This window comes from Cyprinus carpio, chromosome B23, assembly GCF_018340385.1.
Source record: "Cyprinus carpio isolate SPL01 chromosome B23, ASM1834038v1, whole genome shotgun sequence".
In the NCBI taxonomy this organism is placed as follows: Eukaryota; Metazoa; Chordata; class Actinopteri; order Cypriniformes; family Cyprinidae; genus Cyprinus; species Cyprinus carpio.
Window position 1 is genome coordinate 20,436,563 of NC_056619.1, and position 19,077 is coordinate 20,455,639.

The window sequence follows — 19,077 nt, forward strand, 5'->3', positions numbered from 1 at the left end:
AATGAAGGAGCTAGACTGACGATGTTAAATGATTTTGTCTCTCCTTTGAATGTATTTATTTTAATGGTTCCCAACACACACACACACACACCTACCTACCTACCTAGACATAAAAAAACATGTTAGCTGTTCCAACACTGCGATCCATCAGCACTTGGCGATAATTGTTTTTAATGTTTCCACGTCTTCAGAAAATGTTCTGTAATTGGTATAGATGGTTTCTGTATGAGTGCCTCTGATACAGGCGGTGTGTAGATTGCATGTTGAGAGGGCGGGCTTGATAACCCTTCAACACATTAACTTAGTGCGAGGAGCGTTAGGCTAACGTTCTTTAAATGGAGTCGTGTGTATTCACTCTGTGTTCGGACTGATATTGATTTAAGTGCATCTGTAAATGGCTTTGTTGGGAAAGAAGGTTTTATGGAGGAAGAATATTTGAACTATTACACAAACGAGGGGGATGAAGTGCTTCTCTCACAGTAAGTTGTGTACATAGCACTAGCGGTGGCCACACAGAGCGATGAACCGTCTCTCTGGAGGTTGAGAGGCATTGTAATGGAGATGAGAGCAGTGTTGCTGTGGTCAGTGTGCGGCTGAGAATGGAAAACCCTGAAGGTCAGATCATAGCCATGCATGGAAGGGAAGCAGACAGAAAGGCTTTGATTTATTTTGTTTATTTAAATTCCTAATAAATGGCCCTGGTCTTTTTATGCATAGTTTATCAGTGCATGTTAAAGACAAAAATGTTTGATTTAGGGGTTTCTCCCTTTCTGAAGTAACTTTCTGCTGATGTAACCAGTTTTTGGTGATGCTGGACATTTCTGTACAGTTGCAAAGGCTTTTTGAGTGGCATTTAACATGTTGCTAACAATATTATTATTAGCTAAAACTATGAATAATTATGTTGGTTTTTTTTGGCAATTGAAATTAAGTTGAAAAAAATGTTTAGATGAAAACTTTGTAAAAAAGTAGCCTAGTAAAATGACCAAAAACTAAATCTGAAATTAAAAGTAAATTAAAACTAAATAGAAATATTTTTTACAGAATAATCATAATAAATGACAAAAATGCAAACAATTATTAAAATTATAATTAAAACTGAAAAAAAAAAATCAGTTATTCAAAATATTAAGTATGCAGAAACTATTTGTATCTACCCCAGCCATATCTACAGTGTAAAGACCATACTCCAACTAGGGGTTGAATGACTTCTGATTTTTTTTAAAGTCAACTTTTATGTGATGAAACAAATAAGTCTGGAGCTGTGACAAACCCCTTTTGCACAGCTATGGCATATGACACAGCACTGCCCACATGGTTACTGCTCATATAACAGCTAATTTTTTCAGTTCTTTTGTCTTTGGGTCGTTATATTTCTCACAGATTTCTGCTTGTTCTAAATCAGATAACATTACAGACAAAGTAGCACAGTAAAGATTACATTCATATGAACGCATTAGTGAGAGCGATTGCATGTGTGAATTAATTCTACCTGGCAGCCTCTCTCTAGTAGTAGTGAAGCTGTGGGGTTTAGTTATTAAGAAATAAATTATAGAACTTTTCAGTTTCTAAGCTATTTTATTGAGAAATCACAGAACAGTGTTGACAATACATTTCTGCGCTGAATGATTCTGTGTGGGCGCGATCTACGCGTGATGTACGAGCTACGGTCTATAGCCTATGGGTGTGTGTTACAGTGCAGCAGCGCATTAGGTTAGAACGGCGATTAACTTATCTGTACAATAATCAGTTTAAATATTTGCATTCTCCCATTCAATATTGAGCATCCAGTAATATAATCCCACATAACTTGTGGAGCACTTTCGGAGTATGTATTTATTTGTAATTTTAACTGTTTGGAAACGGAGCATAAATGGAAGTCCTTCAAAGGTTTATTATCCTGCTGCGCCCTCTATAGGACCAGCGACTAGTCGACATCAAGCTTAAAGCATCATGGCAGAGCATTGAAGTTGACTAATTGATTAGTCAGTGCAACCCCTACCACCCATACATTTTTGTAACGGTCTACTTTGTATGCAGTGATTGTACATGCACATTGACTTGGTTTTGCACTAATTAATTCTTCCACAAGGTGGCAGCAATGTCCAGGGCCATTTTTTCACAGTAAAATCAGAGGAAGGGCAGCAACTTTAGTTTAAAAAAGAACATTTTTATTGGTCATAACTTCTGGGGAAAAATAAAGCAGTCGCTGGACAAATATGAAGCTATACTTTGGGCTTAAGCCTAGTGAAAGTTAGTAAAAGTAGTAGCAATCTTCTCTTCAAAAACCACATGATTTGAGGTATATTTCATCAATATAAATCAATTGGTGTGGAATGAGTTACGCTCTAAAGTAGTAATACAAGGGGTTCCATGCTGGGAAAAAAGCCAACAAACTAGTTTGCTGGCTAGTGTTTGATGCCCTTTTAGGCTGGTTTAGCTGGGCGTTAAGGCTAGGAGAGAGAACAGGCGAAAAACAGATCAAATTAGCTCAAATTAACGTTTTTATCGGCAGGCTTTAGGCTTTTATTCCTAAATAATCAATATCATAGTTTAGTTTTCCCAATTTAATCAAATCATTGCGGATAAAATCAAGCCCCCCTCGTGCATTGTTTGTCACATATTGTATTTTGTCACCCGGACATACGTTACGTTACGCAAGCTAAAATGTGTCATTTGCCATCTTAAAGTGCGTGTTGAAGAGCATGCTGGTTGATTGTGTCCACCTGCAGTGCTTCATTGTGCGGGTTTGGACGTACAGGACGAGCTGAATGAGTTTCACAAGCCGCTCTCTCTCTGTCTGTAGCCATTGCACACCAAGACCCAGAGGACCGAGGGAAAGAGAGAAGTGGAAATTAATTGGTTTGAAGCAATTTGTTCTGTCTTCTTTCCTTCATCTATCTTTTTTCTTTTCTTTCTCCCCTCTCTTTTAAGTGGTCCTCCTCTTATGGAGGAAGGAGTCAATGGGAGAGGTGCCCCAGGGGTCATTTTCTTTCAAATAGCGAGTCCTCTCTCTCCCTCTCGCTCCATCTCGCTGAGATATTGCCGACTCTTTGAGAACTGACAGCGGTCGTGGGAGATAGATTGTGATTGGATCACTCTGGCTTCCTTGAAGCCATCTTTCATTAATTTTTCTCTCCCCACATTCACTTCTTTCCCTGTTTATCGTAATCTGAGGCATCCCGCCATCTCTCTTGTCAACAGCACCGGCTAACAAGCCTCCGTCGACGTCCCTCTAGCCTGAGTCACGCATTTTTTCTCCAGGTTTTATTATGTTTGAGGAGGTGGACGGCCGACGACCGGCATTCTCTCATGAAAGACAGAGATGTTATTGTTCCCCTTTGAATCTAGCGAGCAGAAGTTTTCAAGACAATCCGTAAACACAATCACACTGTAATCCGGCCCACATTTTAATATGTTGGCTTCCGTACCTCAGGCTTACAGAGATATCACACCGCATTAGAGAAGAGACCAGGACCCTGATGTTCAGTGATATTGCTGTTTCTTTCCCCCGTTTCTTGCTGATCTTGGAGAAGATGCTTGTATGTCGTCCACGTCCGTCTCCCCTTTGCTCCTTACGTTTTTTTCCTCCATTTGTATCTCTTCATTGGAGAATAGAAACGGCAGGCGGAGGTGCGTGTTGTGCCTCAAACATCAAAAACTCAATTTCGTCGGGTTGACAGAACAATTTTCTATTTCCCGTATTCACACCCACTTAATTAAAAGTTGCTGATAGCCCCGGCATCTCTCTCCGCCGCTCTGGGGTCTCCGGAAAGACATAAAGCTGTCCCGTTCTAAGCGAGAAGAAAGTTCGATTAGCGTTAGCTTGATTTAAACAGCGCTCACTGCCGTTCGGACGATAAAGTTTACAACATTTATCTGAGGCTGGGAGGAATTTCTGAAAAAAAAGTCCATCAATGGATTTGTCAGTTTGGTATATTGCTCATGTAGTTTGGGGAGATATTGTTTATGCTTTTTGGGTGACTCATGAAACCTGTCAAGAATGCCACCGGATCATATTTCACATCAAATTGAAAGGAAAGAAATATGAAATTGTATTTGGCTTCAAGAAAATGAATTGGTTTACTTTTTTTGTTCAATGTGTGACATTGTTTTCATAATGAAGTGCATTCGCCCTCAAAAATCTCATCATTGTAGTATAATCAAAGCATAATCTCATCTCATCAAAAAAAATCTCATTTTCATTACTATAGTGCAGAAGAATATATGCTATAATTACTACAATATATAAGAAGATAGATAGATAGATAGATAGATAGATAGATAGATAGATAGATAGATAGATTTTGAAGAAGGATTTATGATATATCAAATTTAATGAAGAATTATTATAATAAACTATATGATATATATATATATATATATATATAATATATATATATATATATATATATATATATATATATATAAAACGGTTTAATATATTTTAGATTATATTTTAAATATTTATTTATTTTAAATACACATTTGGTATGAAATACAATTTGTTTCTATGAGATTTCATTCACCCAACTTCCAACACAGTCACTTGGCTCCATCATCAAGTATAACGCCCAGTGTGTGTCCACCGTGGGAGCATATGTGGGTTTAAAAGCATGTGTGTGTATATTTGTACATGCGTATCACTCCCACTGTTCGAAGCGTTTGATCATAGCAACAGTGCTTGTATTGTTTCCTCACATTGCTGTACCTCGTGGCCTCTGTGTAACACAGTACAGTAAGGAAATTCTACACGGCTCTCTCGGTCTCTGAAGGTCAATGTTCTTCTGTGAGAGGAAGTATCAGCTGGCTGTAATCTGATTTGTGTGGCGGACGTCTTAATATAGGCAATGTGACAAGACGGAAAGAGAAACTGCCAGCTCTTCAGATCACTGTATGTGTGTGTTGAGGTAGTTCTGAATGTATACACTAGGCGTCACAAGTTTAGACACTTGACTGAATTTAATAACATGTTAATCTGAAATTGTATGCATACAGTAATTGCTTGAAATGGATTGTATAGACTAATATAAATTGTGCTTACAGAATTGCTTAAAAAAGTCACAATTTTGTCAAATATAAATACATATATTATATTATTCTATACTATATTTAATGTATATAAAACTCTTAAGCCATATAAAACTATATAAATATAAATAATATATAAAGAACTTTATGTATAAATGACAGAAGAAAATGTAAATAATAGCCAGATGACTTCTACTTTTGTAATAGAATGATAGATTTTGTGAAAATTAAAAGTTTATTCATAAACTGAAAATTCTTGGCATTAAATTGAGTATATTTTTGCTTCTTTGCCAATTGCAAGTTAAATTATACATTTCAGAAATTATGTATGTGTTTTTACAATTTTTTTTATTAAATATATGGGTGTGTGTGTGTATATATATATATATGTGTATATATATGTGTATATAGCACTAACTACCTCTCATTAGCTTGCTCTATTCTTTTTCTATTCTGTCTGTTTTCTTTTTATTTATTATGTAATTAAAAAACAACCTTGCTACGTGTACTACGTTAAGCTAACTGAGACTTGTATATATATATATATGTGTATATTGAGACATATATATGTGTATGTGTGTGTGTATGTATGTGTGTGTGTGTGTTTGTGTTTGTGTGTGTGTATATATACAGTACAGACCAAAAGTTTGGAAACATTACTATTTTTAATGTTTTTGAAAGAAGTCTCTTCTGCTCATCAAGGGTGCATTTATTTTGATCAAAAATACAGAAAAAACAGTAATATTGTGAAATATTATTACAACTTAAAATAATGGTTTTCTATTTGAATATACTTAAAAAAAATTATTTATTCCTGTGATGCAAAGCTGAATTTTCAGCATCCTGCATTTGTCACATGTAAACATCCAGTCTATCACATGATCATTTAGAAATCATTCTAATATTCTGATTTTATTATGAGTGTTGGAAACAGTTCTGCTGTCTAATATATTTGATGAATAAAAGCTTAAAAAGAACTGCATTTATTCAACAACAAAAAAAAAAATCTAATAATATATATTCTAATAATATATTTTCTTTACTATCACTTTTTATCAATTTAACACATCCTTGCTGAATAAAAGTATTGATTTTATTTAAAAAAAAAGAAAGAAAAAAAAAATATTGACCCCAAATTACTGACCAATTGTGTATATTGTTAGTACAAAATATTTATATTTTAAAAACATAGCTTTTTTTTTTTTTTTTTTTTTTTTTTTTTTTTTTACTTTTTATTCATCAAAGTATCCTAAAAAATTATCACATGTTCTGAAAAATCTTAAGCAGCACAACTGTTTCCAACATTAATAATGAATCATCATATTAGAATGATTTCTAAAGGATCATGTGATAATGATCCTAAAAATTCAGCTTTGCATCACAGAAATAAATGATAATTTAAAGTATAATAAATTTAAAAACAATTATTTTAAATTGTAATAATATATATCACAATATTACATTTTTTTTTTCAGTATGTTTGATCAAATAAATGCAGGCTTGATGAGCAGAAGAAACTTCGTTCAAAAACATTAAAAATAGTAATGTTTCCAAACTTTTGGTCTGTACTGTATATATAATTTCCTTTTTTTGTATACAACCTGTAATCCTGCTGGGGGAAAAAATCCTGCTTAAATCAGTCATAACTGGTTTTATCTGATTTTCATCAATTTTAAAATTGCAATGATGTATCATTATATATTTACATTTTTAAATATAGTTTTATTACCTTTTTACACTTTAAAAATATTTCAAAGTATATTCTAGATTATATATAAAATATTTATTTATTTAATTATTTTCTCATTGGCCTAGGGAAGTGGGGGCCCAGCCATAAGAATTGGTCCTGTGTCTTTTTGGCTTTTCTAGACTCTTCTAAATTGTGGAAAATTGTAACATAATGAAGAATGTGTACGTGTGCTGAAATGTTGACTGGTAGTGTAAACACAACCTCACTTGCTGCAATTAAAACCACATCACAGTTCACCTTACAGCTGGACAAAGCCATTTATGTCTTATAATTTTCCCCTCTGCTAGCCTTTTTTCCCATTCCATCATTTTACAACACTCAATTTGTTCTTTTTTCCTTCTCACCATGATTTTACTGAGGAGACCGTCCAGACGTGACATAGTGACCAACTGAGCCATTCCAGAGCCCAGTTGTTGCCATGGTGATATCCATAAACCATACACGTTGCACACACACACAAATCCTTGAATGTGTGCTGGTATTGATAAAGCAGGAGGTGTATTGAGCTCGTAGCTGGAGACTCTATCCACATGTAGCAGTGAGCATTTGCGTTCAATAACACTCTGCACCGTGAAGGCCGTTTCTTCTCGCATATTTGCCCTACGAGAAACAAGGGAGGAATTTCGAGTTGGAATTAGCATTTGATAGACATTTATTGGAGGTAAAATAAAAAGATGAATAAGACGGGAAAATTAAGTGACTGAAATACCAAACATTAATCATGTTTTATTATTTGTTTGTCAAGTTAGCAAGCAGTTGCTTTATATAACCCGGCCACAAGATACAATTTAAAACTAATTATGGAGTAATTTAAGTATGGAAACAAAATTGATCTTAGACACAGATATAATCTACAGCTCATAGTTTAAGTTGGTGACAAATATGATGGCAGGTCTTTAGCGGCAGTGACGTACGGTTCATTCAGAGGGGGCGGAGTCTGAATGTCAGCACACAGTGCTAATTAGACAGATGGTTGATTATACTGTCGAGTCAGTGCCTTGGAAAATATTTCTGATGTAATAAAACAGTTCTTTTGATGCTCTTTTGCCACTTTATTAATGAAAACAGTAGAAAGAGAGAACAAGAAGTCGTCACAGAGAGAAACAAATGGTCAGATTTGAACCTACATGTCCCAGTTTCTCTATTAAACGTCCTGCTTTAGAAATACTAGATAATTGCAATGCCATGGCACAGAGAAAAGTAGGGAAGTCATCTATACATCAAAATATGATGTTTCAAATGAACAAATATAGCAGCACAAACATTAATCCTGATCAGTAAAAAGGATTCTATTTATGATACTATTTGTAAATCTAAAATTTTGACTATAAAACCATTTTAAAATTATTAACAAATATATTATATTATATTATATTATATTATATTATATTATATTATATTATATTATATTATATTATATTATGTAGCTTTTTTTTAAATAATTTGTTTGAGAAATTAATTATTTTATTCATCATGGATTCCGTAAAAAGGAAGTTAATACATAAAATTAATAATGTCACAAAAGATTTTAATTTAAAATAAATTATATTTATCAAAAAAGGTTTATATATATGATTCTAATCATCAGTGTAAAATTTTGAGTTTGAATTTTTTTCTGTTTTGATGTTTTTATTCTCTCGATTTATTATATTATATTATATTATATTATATTATATTATATTATATTATATTATATTATATTAATTATATTATTATATTATATTATTTAACCCTTTTTTAAATTAATATTTTTTAATCTTTATTCAGCAAGGATGCAGTAAAGTGAATACAATATTTTAATTTAAAGTAATTTCTGTTTATCAACTTTTTATTTATCAGAGAATCCTGTAAAAAAAGAAAGAAAAAAAAAAGCCACAAAAGGTTCTGTGTCGCCATGATATTACCACGGTAAGGATTGTTTTAAGCATGTTTCAAAGCAGAGAAAATCATATCAAAAATCAAACTCAAATCAAATTAAAAAGTAAGTAGACAATACGGTTAAAGAGAAGTGAAATAAATATAACGACCTGTCAACAAATGGTGACCTTGGCTATTATTGCATTTCAATTGATTTGCAGTCACAGGTGTGAATATTTAGACTGGCTTCACACAATAACTAGCAAATCAGATCTGGTGTTACAGGTGTGTTTTGTCAGTTATTCGGCCACAGATGTTGCGTCCCAGGATGCCATTTATCATCGAAACAGTGTTCGGGATGACCCCATCACCCTGACTCAGATTAACCATGGACATATACCCCACAGGGCTTTCACGGGCTTGATGGCGATACATAATTTATGTTTGGTGGGGGAGGCATTCTTTAAGAAATGGAACCTATATGAGCAGAGCTTTACTTCTGCAGCTGGGCTTAATGTGGCTCTGGAGCAACAAGTACTGTCACCGTGTACTAAGAGACGACCTGCAAATGGTTTTGGCTGCATGCTATCTCTCTCTTTCTCTCATTCTCTTTCTTTTTTTCATCCATCCTCTCCCTCTAGGCTGTGTCTGGCTTCCTGGCCATGATCTATGGTTTCATCTGCCATTTCTTCTTTTGTGCGTGGCCAAATGGAAGATAGATGAACAGGGAGGGCTTAGAAGGGGGGCGTTAAAAGAAAGAAAAGGCCTCCTAGTCTAGAAAGTTTGCTCTTTCTAAATTAGGCTGTGTCATTTTAGGGTGGGGGGGCCAAAAGAATGACCTATTCATTTGCTGTGTGTTCTCTCTCTGAGGTGTGTGTTTTGGGGATGAAAAAATAAGCCATCGATCATCACAGCCACCTTTAGAGCATGACCAATTTTTTGGCCCAAATTGCACAGATGGCACAATTACATGCACTGGGCTGTCCAAACCCCACACAGAATAAAGAAAACACACCATCCTCAATTACATCTGCACAAACCTCCTCAGATATTCAGCGTTTCAATTCTGACAGGGCTCATGGACGAGGCTTTGAGAACTACAAATGTGTCAGCGATCAGTAGTGGCACTCTAACTGAAACTTATTTTTAGTTGTATCATTTTATTTATTTATTTATTTATTTTTGTTCATTTTTTTTCATAGATTATATATAGTTAAACCTTTTTTATACTTTTATTTATTTTATTTTTTTTTTTAGTTCAGTCTTTTATTTTTTTTGTTTATTTTTATATAGTTTTTTAGCTTATTTATTTAAAAAAAATATTATTAAGTTATATATATATATACAGTGTACAGACACAATTTTTAAAACACTTTATTTTATATTTAAATTTTTAGGTTTTATATAGTTTGTTCATTTGTTTGTTCATTAATTCATTCATTCATTATTATTTTTTATTTTTTTACTGTCCTGCAATAACAAACATTGTCATGGCAATAGTTTAAGTATGCTTTTATTTATTTAATTTTATTTATTTGTTTTGTTTATTTATTTGTTTGTTTGTTAAAAGGGGTGTTGATATATGTTGTGTTATGTTATGTGTGGTCCAGGACCCTTCAGACCAGTGACTGAATGTTGCTCCGCTCTCTCCTTCCTGCTCTCTCTGATTGAGATACTTTTCCATTGTGACCCAAATGCCTCGTGCCTCGTTTGCAGATGTTATTTATATTTAATATACCCCTTGCTTCTCCTCCTCCTCCTCTTGTAGAGAGATGAATGGTTTTCCTTTCAGCCGTTTAAATAAAGAGGGATGAGAGCTCTCTCTCTCTTTTTCTCGTATGAATGGCTGCCGTATAATAGTCTCCAGCCCTGACGTTTAAACAAAGAGCAGAGGTAGGACACAATGCTCAACTCTCCGATTGGAAAATCGGCTTAATTGAAATGTTCCAGACGCCGTACACTCCCCACCCCAACACAGAACTGCAATCTCTCTCTTTTTATGGCCAACCCCAAAAACCAGAACCACAACACTATGTATTTGATATGTCAAACTGTTGCATCAGTACTGTATCGTCACCCGTTTTCTGTCTTTTTTTCTTTAATCCTTTTGCCTCGAAAATCACAACTGTTGCGCTCTCTCTCTCTCTCTCTCTCTCTCTCTCTCTCTCTCTCTCTCTCTCTTTCTCTCAATTTCAATTTCAATTTTCAATTTAGGTGAGCTTTATTGGCATGACAAAATGTATTGCCAAAGCAGTTGCAGCTGGGCTGCTTACAAATAGTGCACATATGTATTAACAGAAAGAGAAAGAATAATAGTAACAGTAATAATAACATATATAAAAAGTATTAAGCATGTAGTGCAAAATGAATTAGTGTATGTAAGTGTATAAGTTAGAAATACAATAAAATAAGATAAAGTATTAGATTTACAGAGTCAAAATATACATCTAAGTAATATAATTAAGTAATACGGCATAACATAATCTATATGTGCTGGAAACATCAGATCAGATCATCTCTCTCTCTATATATAGATATTTATATATATGTAGGTCATTGCACACATCTTTCCTGCCTATAAATGTTGTCTAGGTAGGCAGCTGTGTAGGTTTGGAATGGAGCCATTCAGTCTCCAGAGAGCCGATCGAATGCCAGTCAGACATTATGATTTCTGAATGAAACTATATAAAAGTAGACGTGTAGGTGGCTGGCAGTATTTCTCAGCACGTTTCAGCCAGCTGTTCTCTTGTAATATGTAATATGAAGTATGCAAGGTGTCTCTGTGAATGAGTAACTGTGTGTTTGTTGAACTGCTGACAGCGATGGTGAATGTGGCAACCTCTGAAATCTCAGATTTCACATAGCACTCTGAAAGCATCAAGCAGGTTGATCATTATCTATATTTCCATCAGTCTTTCTTGTCAGTATGGCACTAGCAATGCTGTAGGTGTGCGTTCAATCCCAGGGAATAATTAAATGTATACCTTGAATGCAATGTAAGTCACTTTGGATAAAAGTGTCTGCAAAATGCATGACTGTAAAGCAAAAATGAAAACGTGTGAATGAAAACTCAACTGCTAGATGCTAACACCATTTGCTTCCTTTGTCAAGTTCTTTCCTTTTTGTACTGTTTTTAAAAATAGAGGATGAAAGGTTTTCTGTGATTTATAACAGTTTGCAACGGATGAGTCATATGAGCCTAACTTAAACTTTTCTCACAGGACATTTGGAGCTGATTCCAGTCAGACACTGGCGTTAGCATGTTGCTAAGCTAATGGCTAACAAATACTGAGTGGAAAAGTGTTTTTATTAGTGTGAAATATTTTCTAACTGCAGTTGGAGATAAAAATCCATACTGAAATAAGAACTAGTGAGATTTAGTTGACTAATTCTGAGCGCGGTGTGTGTGTAGGTGAGCCGGGTGCCGGTGGAGAGCTGTGAGCAGTACAGCAGCTGTAGCGAGTGTCTGGCTTCTGGTGATCCCCACTGCGGCTGGTGTGTCCTGCACAGTGTGTGAGTATCAGCACCTCCTGACCCCACAGCTGCTCACACACACATACACACGTGTTTACACAGCTATATGAATCGGGACATACTGTATGTAGACTGTTTTGTTTAATATAAGGCTAATTGCTATGCTGACACTAGGGCGTTATGTAACAAGTTTCCAGCGACAGTGAATCTGTCTGAAAAATGTTTAGCTATGAGACAATAACAGCCAAGCAGAACATGTTTAATGTATTGTTTAATGTTACTTGGACCAGTAAGGAAAAGAGAAACCAAAGCAACATCCAATAAATTGGGTACTGAAGTATGTACTTTTTAATTAACTACATTAATTAGTTTAGTCATTACTTTTTGTTATTATTAATCTAATGCAGCAAGAATTTTGGTATACAAATTTTGTTGTTGTTTTGTTTGAACACTACTGAAGATTTATTCATCACACCACACAGTCTAATCAGCTTACTAATAAAGTATGCACTTGATCGCGCTGGTTGATTGTTCTTAGAAATTGATTAGAATGGTTTTGTCCCCCCTGCTGAGTAATATTTGTGTTTAGATGTTCACGTAAGGACCGCTGTGAGCGAGCTGATGAGCCGCAGCGCTTCGCCTCCAGACTGGAGCAGTGCGTCCGACTCACGGTGCAGCCCAACAATATTTCAGTCACCATGTCTGAAGTTCAGGCAAGTGTTTGTGAATGAAATCGCTTTGATTGTAATCAGATTATGATTTGGATCATTGAAAACATGTTGGGAGGTGGTTTGAGGCAGATTTTGACCACATTTAATGCAAGTATAAATGTATAAATGTTTTGCATATTCAGCGACATAAGTAATATTAGGTTTATGTCGCAAATAATTATGTATTACTGTGTCATTAATTTTTTTGCTTTTCTTATTCTGCTTTTAAATCATAAAGAAAACAGACTCATTGCACTTGTGATTTGCTCACCTATTTGATTAATATTAATAATAATAATTATATGCTTTATTTTTTAACCAAAATATTTAAATTAAAAAATTGTTTCTCAATATGAATAGCAATACTGATTATTTATTATTTTATCATTATTTTCAATGCATGGATTGTACTATAATTTGTAATATTAATTTTATGTATTTTTGAATTACTGTTATTATTTATGGCACCATAATTCCAATATCTAAATAATGTTGAATAATAATAATAATAACATTTATTAGATTTTTTGTTTTAGATATCATTATTTATTTTACATTTATTTTTTAATATATACATTTATAATTGTGACATCTGATTCCCAGTCTTTTTATTAACATTATCGTTAGACTTGCATATGTCAAATATATGATGTACAGATTAACATATGCAATCTTTTTTGAGAGAGATAGAACAATAGAACGATAGAACGATAGATAGATAGATAGATAGATAGATAGATAGATAGATAGATAGATAGATAGATAGATAGATAGATAGATAGATAGATAGATAGATAGATAGATAGATAGATTTTCAATGCATGGACTGGACTGTACAAAATGTCTCTGTTTAAAACATTTTTTGTCCCATTTTATTCTCAAGGGCCTCGTAGGAAATGTGATGTAGATGCTACACGGTTAAAAATATCCAGATAGTATCTGGATATGAAAGACCAGGTGTCTTTAGTACAAATGTTCAGTGTTGTTATACCAGTAAAGAACTGGAAGTGAAACCTGTTCCTGTCTCCTGGTGTGTGTTTGGTTCTGCAGCTGGTTCTTCAGGCTCAGAATGTTCCCAGTCTGGCTGCGGGAGTTAACTGCTCATTTGAGGACTACACTGAGACAGAGGGACACATCATGGGGGGACGTATATACTGCCTGTCCCCCTCTGCACGGGAGATCGCTCCCATCACGCGCAACCAGGGTAAGGCGACACGCACACACGCCTTTAAAAGCCTCCTAACACTTGTTAGAAAGCGCTGAAGCTCACCGTGTGTCTGCTGGCAGGTGACAAGCGGGTGGTGAAGCTCAATCTGAAATCCAAGGAGACGGGGAAGAAGTTTGCCAGCGTGGATTTTGTCTTCTACAACTGCAGTGTCCATCAGTCGTAAGTCTCACACGGGAAAGAGAGAAGGCAGCTTCCTGTCGTCTACTCTCTTCCTCCCCATCTCTTTCGTTCAAACTAAGACAAGTGTGTTTTTATGGGACCGTGCTCTGTGTGTGTGTGTGTGTGTGTGTTTACTGCTTCCGAGTGAGAGAGGGATGTTATTTTTGTGTGCCGTTAGCAGTTTTTCGCTGAGATCAGGGATGAGATCAGACTTTTAATGTCATTTCATTAACGACCCATGAGCATCCCTGACTTCAGCCGTCCAGCTTTATTGCTCATGAGTTATATTCCTGCAGTTCTTACATCAGTCGCTCTCTCTTGCTCACGTTCCTTCGGTTAAATCCATCATTCCTCTGTTCTCGGATCAATGACAAATAAAGATACCCATAATGATGAAAAGGAAGAAACATTCTAAAATGCATGTACAAAAGACTTGGCGATCTGTTTTCATTCTGGTTTCCAACTTTTATGAACATTCATAAAATTTCATTTCTTTTATAAAAGTCAAATTGTGTAAAAAAAAATAATAATAATAATTTTTACCGTCTTCACTATATAAGAAATTGTAAGCATTTTAACTTGAAGTTCCACAAATTTTCACATTTTTCAAGTTTTTTTTTTTCTTTTAATAGTTTTTTTGTCATTAAGTGAGAATTAATTAAAATCTGAAACAAAGTTTTTCGAAAATAATTTTCATGAAATAGCTTTCTAACAAAACAGCATCCTTGTTGTCTCATAATTTTTAGGAGGCTTACTGACCTTGACATACTTTTTCTGTAATATTTCCAGTTTTATGGTGTTCTTGACACATGACTATGAAATAGCTTTGTGCATGTTGGGTATGTCACACTAACTTTTATTTAGTGTAGAGCTATTAGAATTATTCAAAATTAAAACCATAAAAAAACTTTCTTAAAATAAAATATAAAACATTTAAATTACCGTAACATACTGTTTATTAAGATTTCATAGTTGCCAAAACAAGCTTCCTAATTTTCATTTATTTTAACTTTATATACTAAAATAACTTAAACTAAAATACATTTTTTAAACTATATAGACATGCAAAACAAAATAACAATGGCAATGCCACAAATAACCCAAAATTACTAACACTTTAACTAAAATGAAAACAATAAAATCTAAAAATAAATAAACAAACAAACAAACAAACAAACAAAAAAACTATAATTGAATTTCAGTTAAATTAAAATGACATTGATTCAGTGTGCAAAGGTATTTAAATAAAAATATTATCCTAAAACAAATTTGCATCACTTCTTATTCATTTTATAATATATTTTTAGTTTGTTATTTTTACATTTATGCTTTTAAACAAAGCATTTACTTAATAATTAAATAATTTATTTCTGTCTTTTAATGAGACTTTTTTGCGCCACCTTTATTACAGACTTGTTTTTTTGCCCCACAAAAAATATCAAAATTAATTTTAATTCAGAAGTTGAAAACATGTATATCATATAAGAGGTGTGTATGATTAACTTAATTTATGTAGTTTTAAACAATTAATAATTGCATATGTCATTGCGCCTCTTCACAATCTATACTGATCCCACCACCACCATTTCATTCTCTTGACCTTATTTCCAGTCTCTCTCTCTCTCTCTGTCCCATGGCTCCCACTCTCTCTTCTCTTCTCTTCCTCTTCTCGTCCCGCCTCCCTCTGTATAGACAACAGGTTGTGCTCCAGGCAGGAGCGGCTCCAGATGTTTTGAGCTTCAGTGTCTCCTGTGGTCTCCCGCTCTCGTTCATTAAGTCAGGCCGTGTGCTCTTCTCTTCCTCAGTGTGCTTTACATTAGCATGGCACTGCCCCATTAGCGACACAGCCACTTCATCTAAAGCTGGACGCGATGAAGTGCTCACCTGGTGCTCCTTGTGTGTGTGAGTGTGACTAAGGCACACGATTTGGCTCTAGTGATCACAGGGTCTCTGTTCTATGTGTGTGTGTGTGTGTTTGGCAGAGGGGTGCCTGCTTGGCACGGCAAATTACCCTGCTAGCTATTTACATGCAGTGTAACAATATTAGAGTTTAGCATGAGACAGGGGGAGGGGACAACTTAATTGAGCATGCGAGGGGCCCGATGCACTTTTAACAAGAGGAGCATGGAACGAGCAAGGAGGAAAATCGGAAAAAAGACATATAGATTGTGGCTTTTGTTGAAGCGATAAAGCACTCGCAAGGCTGAAAGGTTAGCAGTAGCTTGCGCATTTTAATATGAAAAGAGCCCATGCCTGTGGCACAGGAGACACACACTGTTGAATAGACTGTCCCTTCTCTCTCTCTCTCTCTCTCTGTGTGTGTGTGTGTACGCGTGTTAAAGCCTCAGGTTTGGCACCACGTAATTGTGACGTATGATTTCCTTTCTTGTGAGTCTCATCATTGTCATTGTTTGCCAAGTTTGCTTAGCAGCATTATACTTGCATGTCCTATATTTAATGTACAAATTACCACATGCAATCAATTTTCTTTCTTTTTTTATTATAATAATATGAATTATTATTATTATTATTATTATTATATTTATGTATTTATCTATTCATTTACATTTTATTTTATTTTTTGAGGTTTGCACCACATTAAGCTTCATCATTATTAAATATCAGCATAAATCAAATATATAAACAATATTTCTTTATTTTTGTTTACATTTGAATACCAACGACAATAACACTGCTAATAAAAATAAATAAAAATAAAATGTATTATTTATTTTTAGAGTAAAATGTGTAATATTCATTTAATGTGTTTTTTATTTACTATTATTTTTTTATGGCACCATAATTTCAATACATAATATAATACATAATTATCATTAGACTCATGTCAAATATATAATATACATATTAACACGTTCTTATAATTTTCTTTTTTGTGTGTAAATTTAAATAACTAATGTAACATTTTATTTTATTATATTTTATTTTATTTCATTTTATTTTATTTCTGTGGAGTTCAGGGGAAAAAGAAAGAAAAGTGTCACAAAATAGTTTAATGTACATATTAGCATGTTCTTACAATTTTCTTTTTGTGTCAGTATAAATGATAATTAATGTAACTTTTTATTTTGTTTTATTTTATTTCTGTGGAGTTCAAGGAGAAAAGAAAGAAAAATGTATTTTGTCACAATATAGTTTGATTAGTTTCACAGTTCTGGCAGTAAGGAGGATGACATGGCGCTTTTGAGGTGCGTGTCAGCAGTGATGGGTTGTAATGTAGGTGCCTCTTCAGGATGTAAGATCTGAATAATACAAGATCAAAGTGTGCCAATGAGACATTCATTAGAGGCTGCTTCCCTGCACCTCTCTCTCTTTTCTCCTCTCTCTTCCCCTCTCTTTCTTCCTTTTGCCTGTTTTGCTTTGCTCTCTTCCCTTTCTCTCTTCCTCTCTTCCTTTTTTTGTTGCTGCATCCTTGTTTTTCTCCTTTTCTCACCCTTTTTCTCATTCCTCTCCCTTAGAATCACTCTATTTCTCTTCTAATTCAGCAGCTCTTTTGTCTCATGTAGTTGGAGAGAAGTGAGGAGAAGGCTTTATCATGCACCAGCAGCGGACGTGAGCGTAAGCCTTTGAACATTTGGCACAGACAGGGGAAGAGGCGTAGAGCACACTTCTCGCCTCTTTGTGATGCTCTCGCTGACCACAGAAGCCTTTTCATGATATGAGAAAAGCACTGGGCGTTTGAGGAGAATTTGGGAGCGGTGAGCTACATGTAGCTCACAGAGTGTGTTTTAAAATACTGTGGAAGCGACTCTGTGTGTAGACCCTACTTCAGCACTTGAGTTGTAGCGCCCAAAGCTCTTTTTATTTTTGCAAATTGGTTTCTTTATTTAATGAAGTAATTTAAAGGTGTTTCAGGTCCCTTTGTATTTCATTTTGTATTACAATCCTTTTTTTTTAAACTCATCATGAATTTAAAAACAACCCTGTTTAATTCATGCACAATATTCTGAACGATTCATTAGTGCATGTTATTATTAAGATGATGATGATGATGATGATGATGATAATAATAGTAGTAAAAAAATAACAATAATAGTAAATATAATTAATTGTCTGATAATATACTCTAATATACAAATATGGCAAAAAATTACTTTACAGTTCTATAGTATAATATAATTATAGCATAAGAATATTTTTTGATTTGTTTACATTTTATTAAAATAATAATAATAATTTTTTTATTTATTGTTTATATTATTATTATTATTATTATTATAACAGAAAATCTATAATAATTTCAGTAGCAGATATTAAATAAAAATTATATATATATATATATATATATATATATATATATATATATATATGTGTGTGTGTGTGTGTGTGTCTTTCATTATTTATGTATTATTATTATTATTATTTTTAAAATGACCTTTAATAGTTTTTAATTTTGACTTTAATGTCCAATTGAAGAAAGAGGGAGCGTTCTGGAAATATGTTCTATTTGGTGACACTAGTGGTGCAGAAATTACTCACTTCACCTTTAATATACAGTTGTGAAATGGTTTAGAAGTGCTGAACAAATCTGTTTCCACCACTTATGTCAAGCTCAATTCATTCTGGAGTTCATGGCAAATGTGTGATAAGAAACTGCTCCCACGCAACTCCTCTTTTATGACTTTTTGAGACATGATTCTGAGACTAGAGTACAGATCAGAGTCCTTGTCCTCGCCTGCCAAACGCCAACAAAATCTTCCTCTGTAACCATAGCAACGAAACCAACCTACACCTTTGTCTCGGTGCTATGTGTGGAAAGTTGACAGATCAGTGTTGTTTGTGACGTGTCTGGCTTTCTTATTTTTTTCACCTTGAGGTGCCAACTCTGACAAATGTGGCCTCAGTCGTTA

The 19,077-nt window shown here is 34.2% G+C and overlaps 1 protein-coding gene across 1 annotated transcript in view; it reads left to right on the top strand.

The window, feature by feature from the left end:
• The window catches only part of plxna1a (plexin A1a), a 214,432-nt gene that overhangs the window by 108,896 nt on the left and 86,459 nt on the right, over positions 1–19,077 (top strand). The window contains 4 exon segments of the mRNA XM_042750616.1: positions 12,051–12,151; positions 12,702–12,825; positions 13,873–14,026; positions 14,110–14,209. Coding sequence (XP_042606550.1) covers positions 12,051–12,151; positions 12,702–12,825; positions 13,873–14,026; positions 14,110–14,209 — 479 coding nt within the window.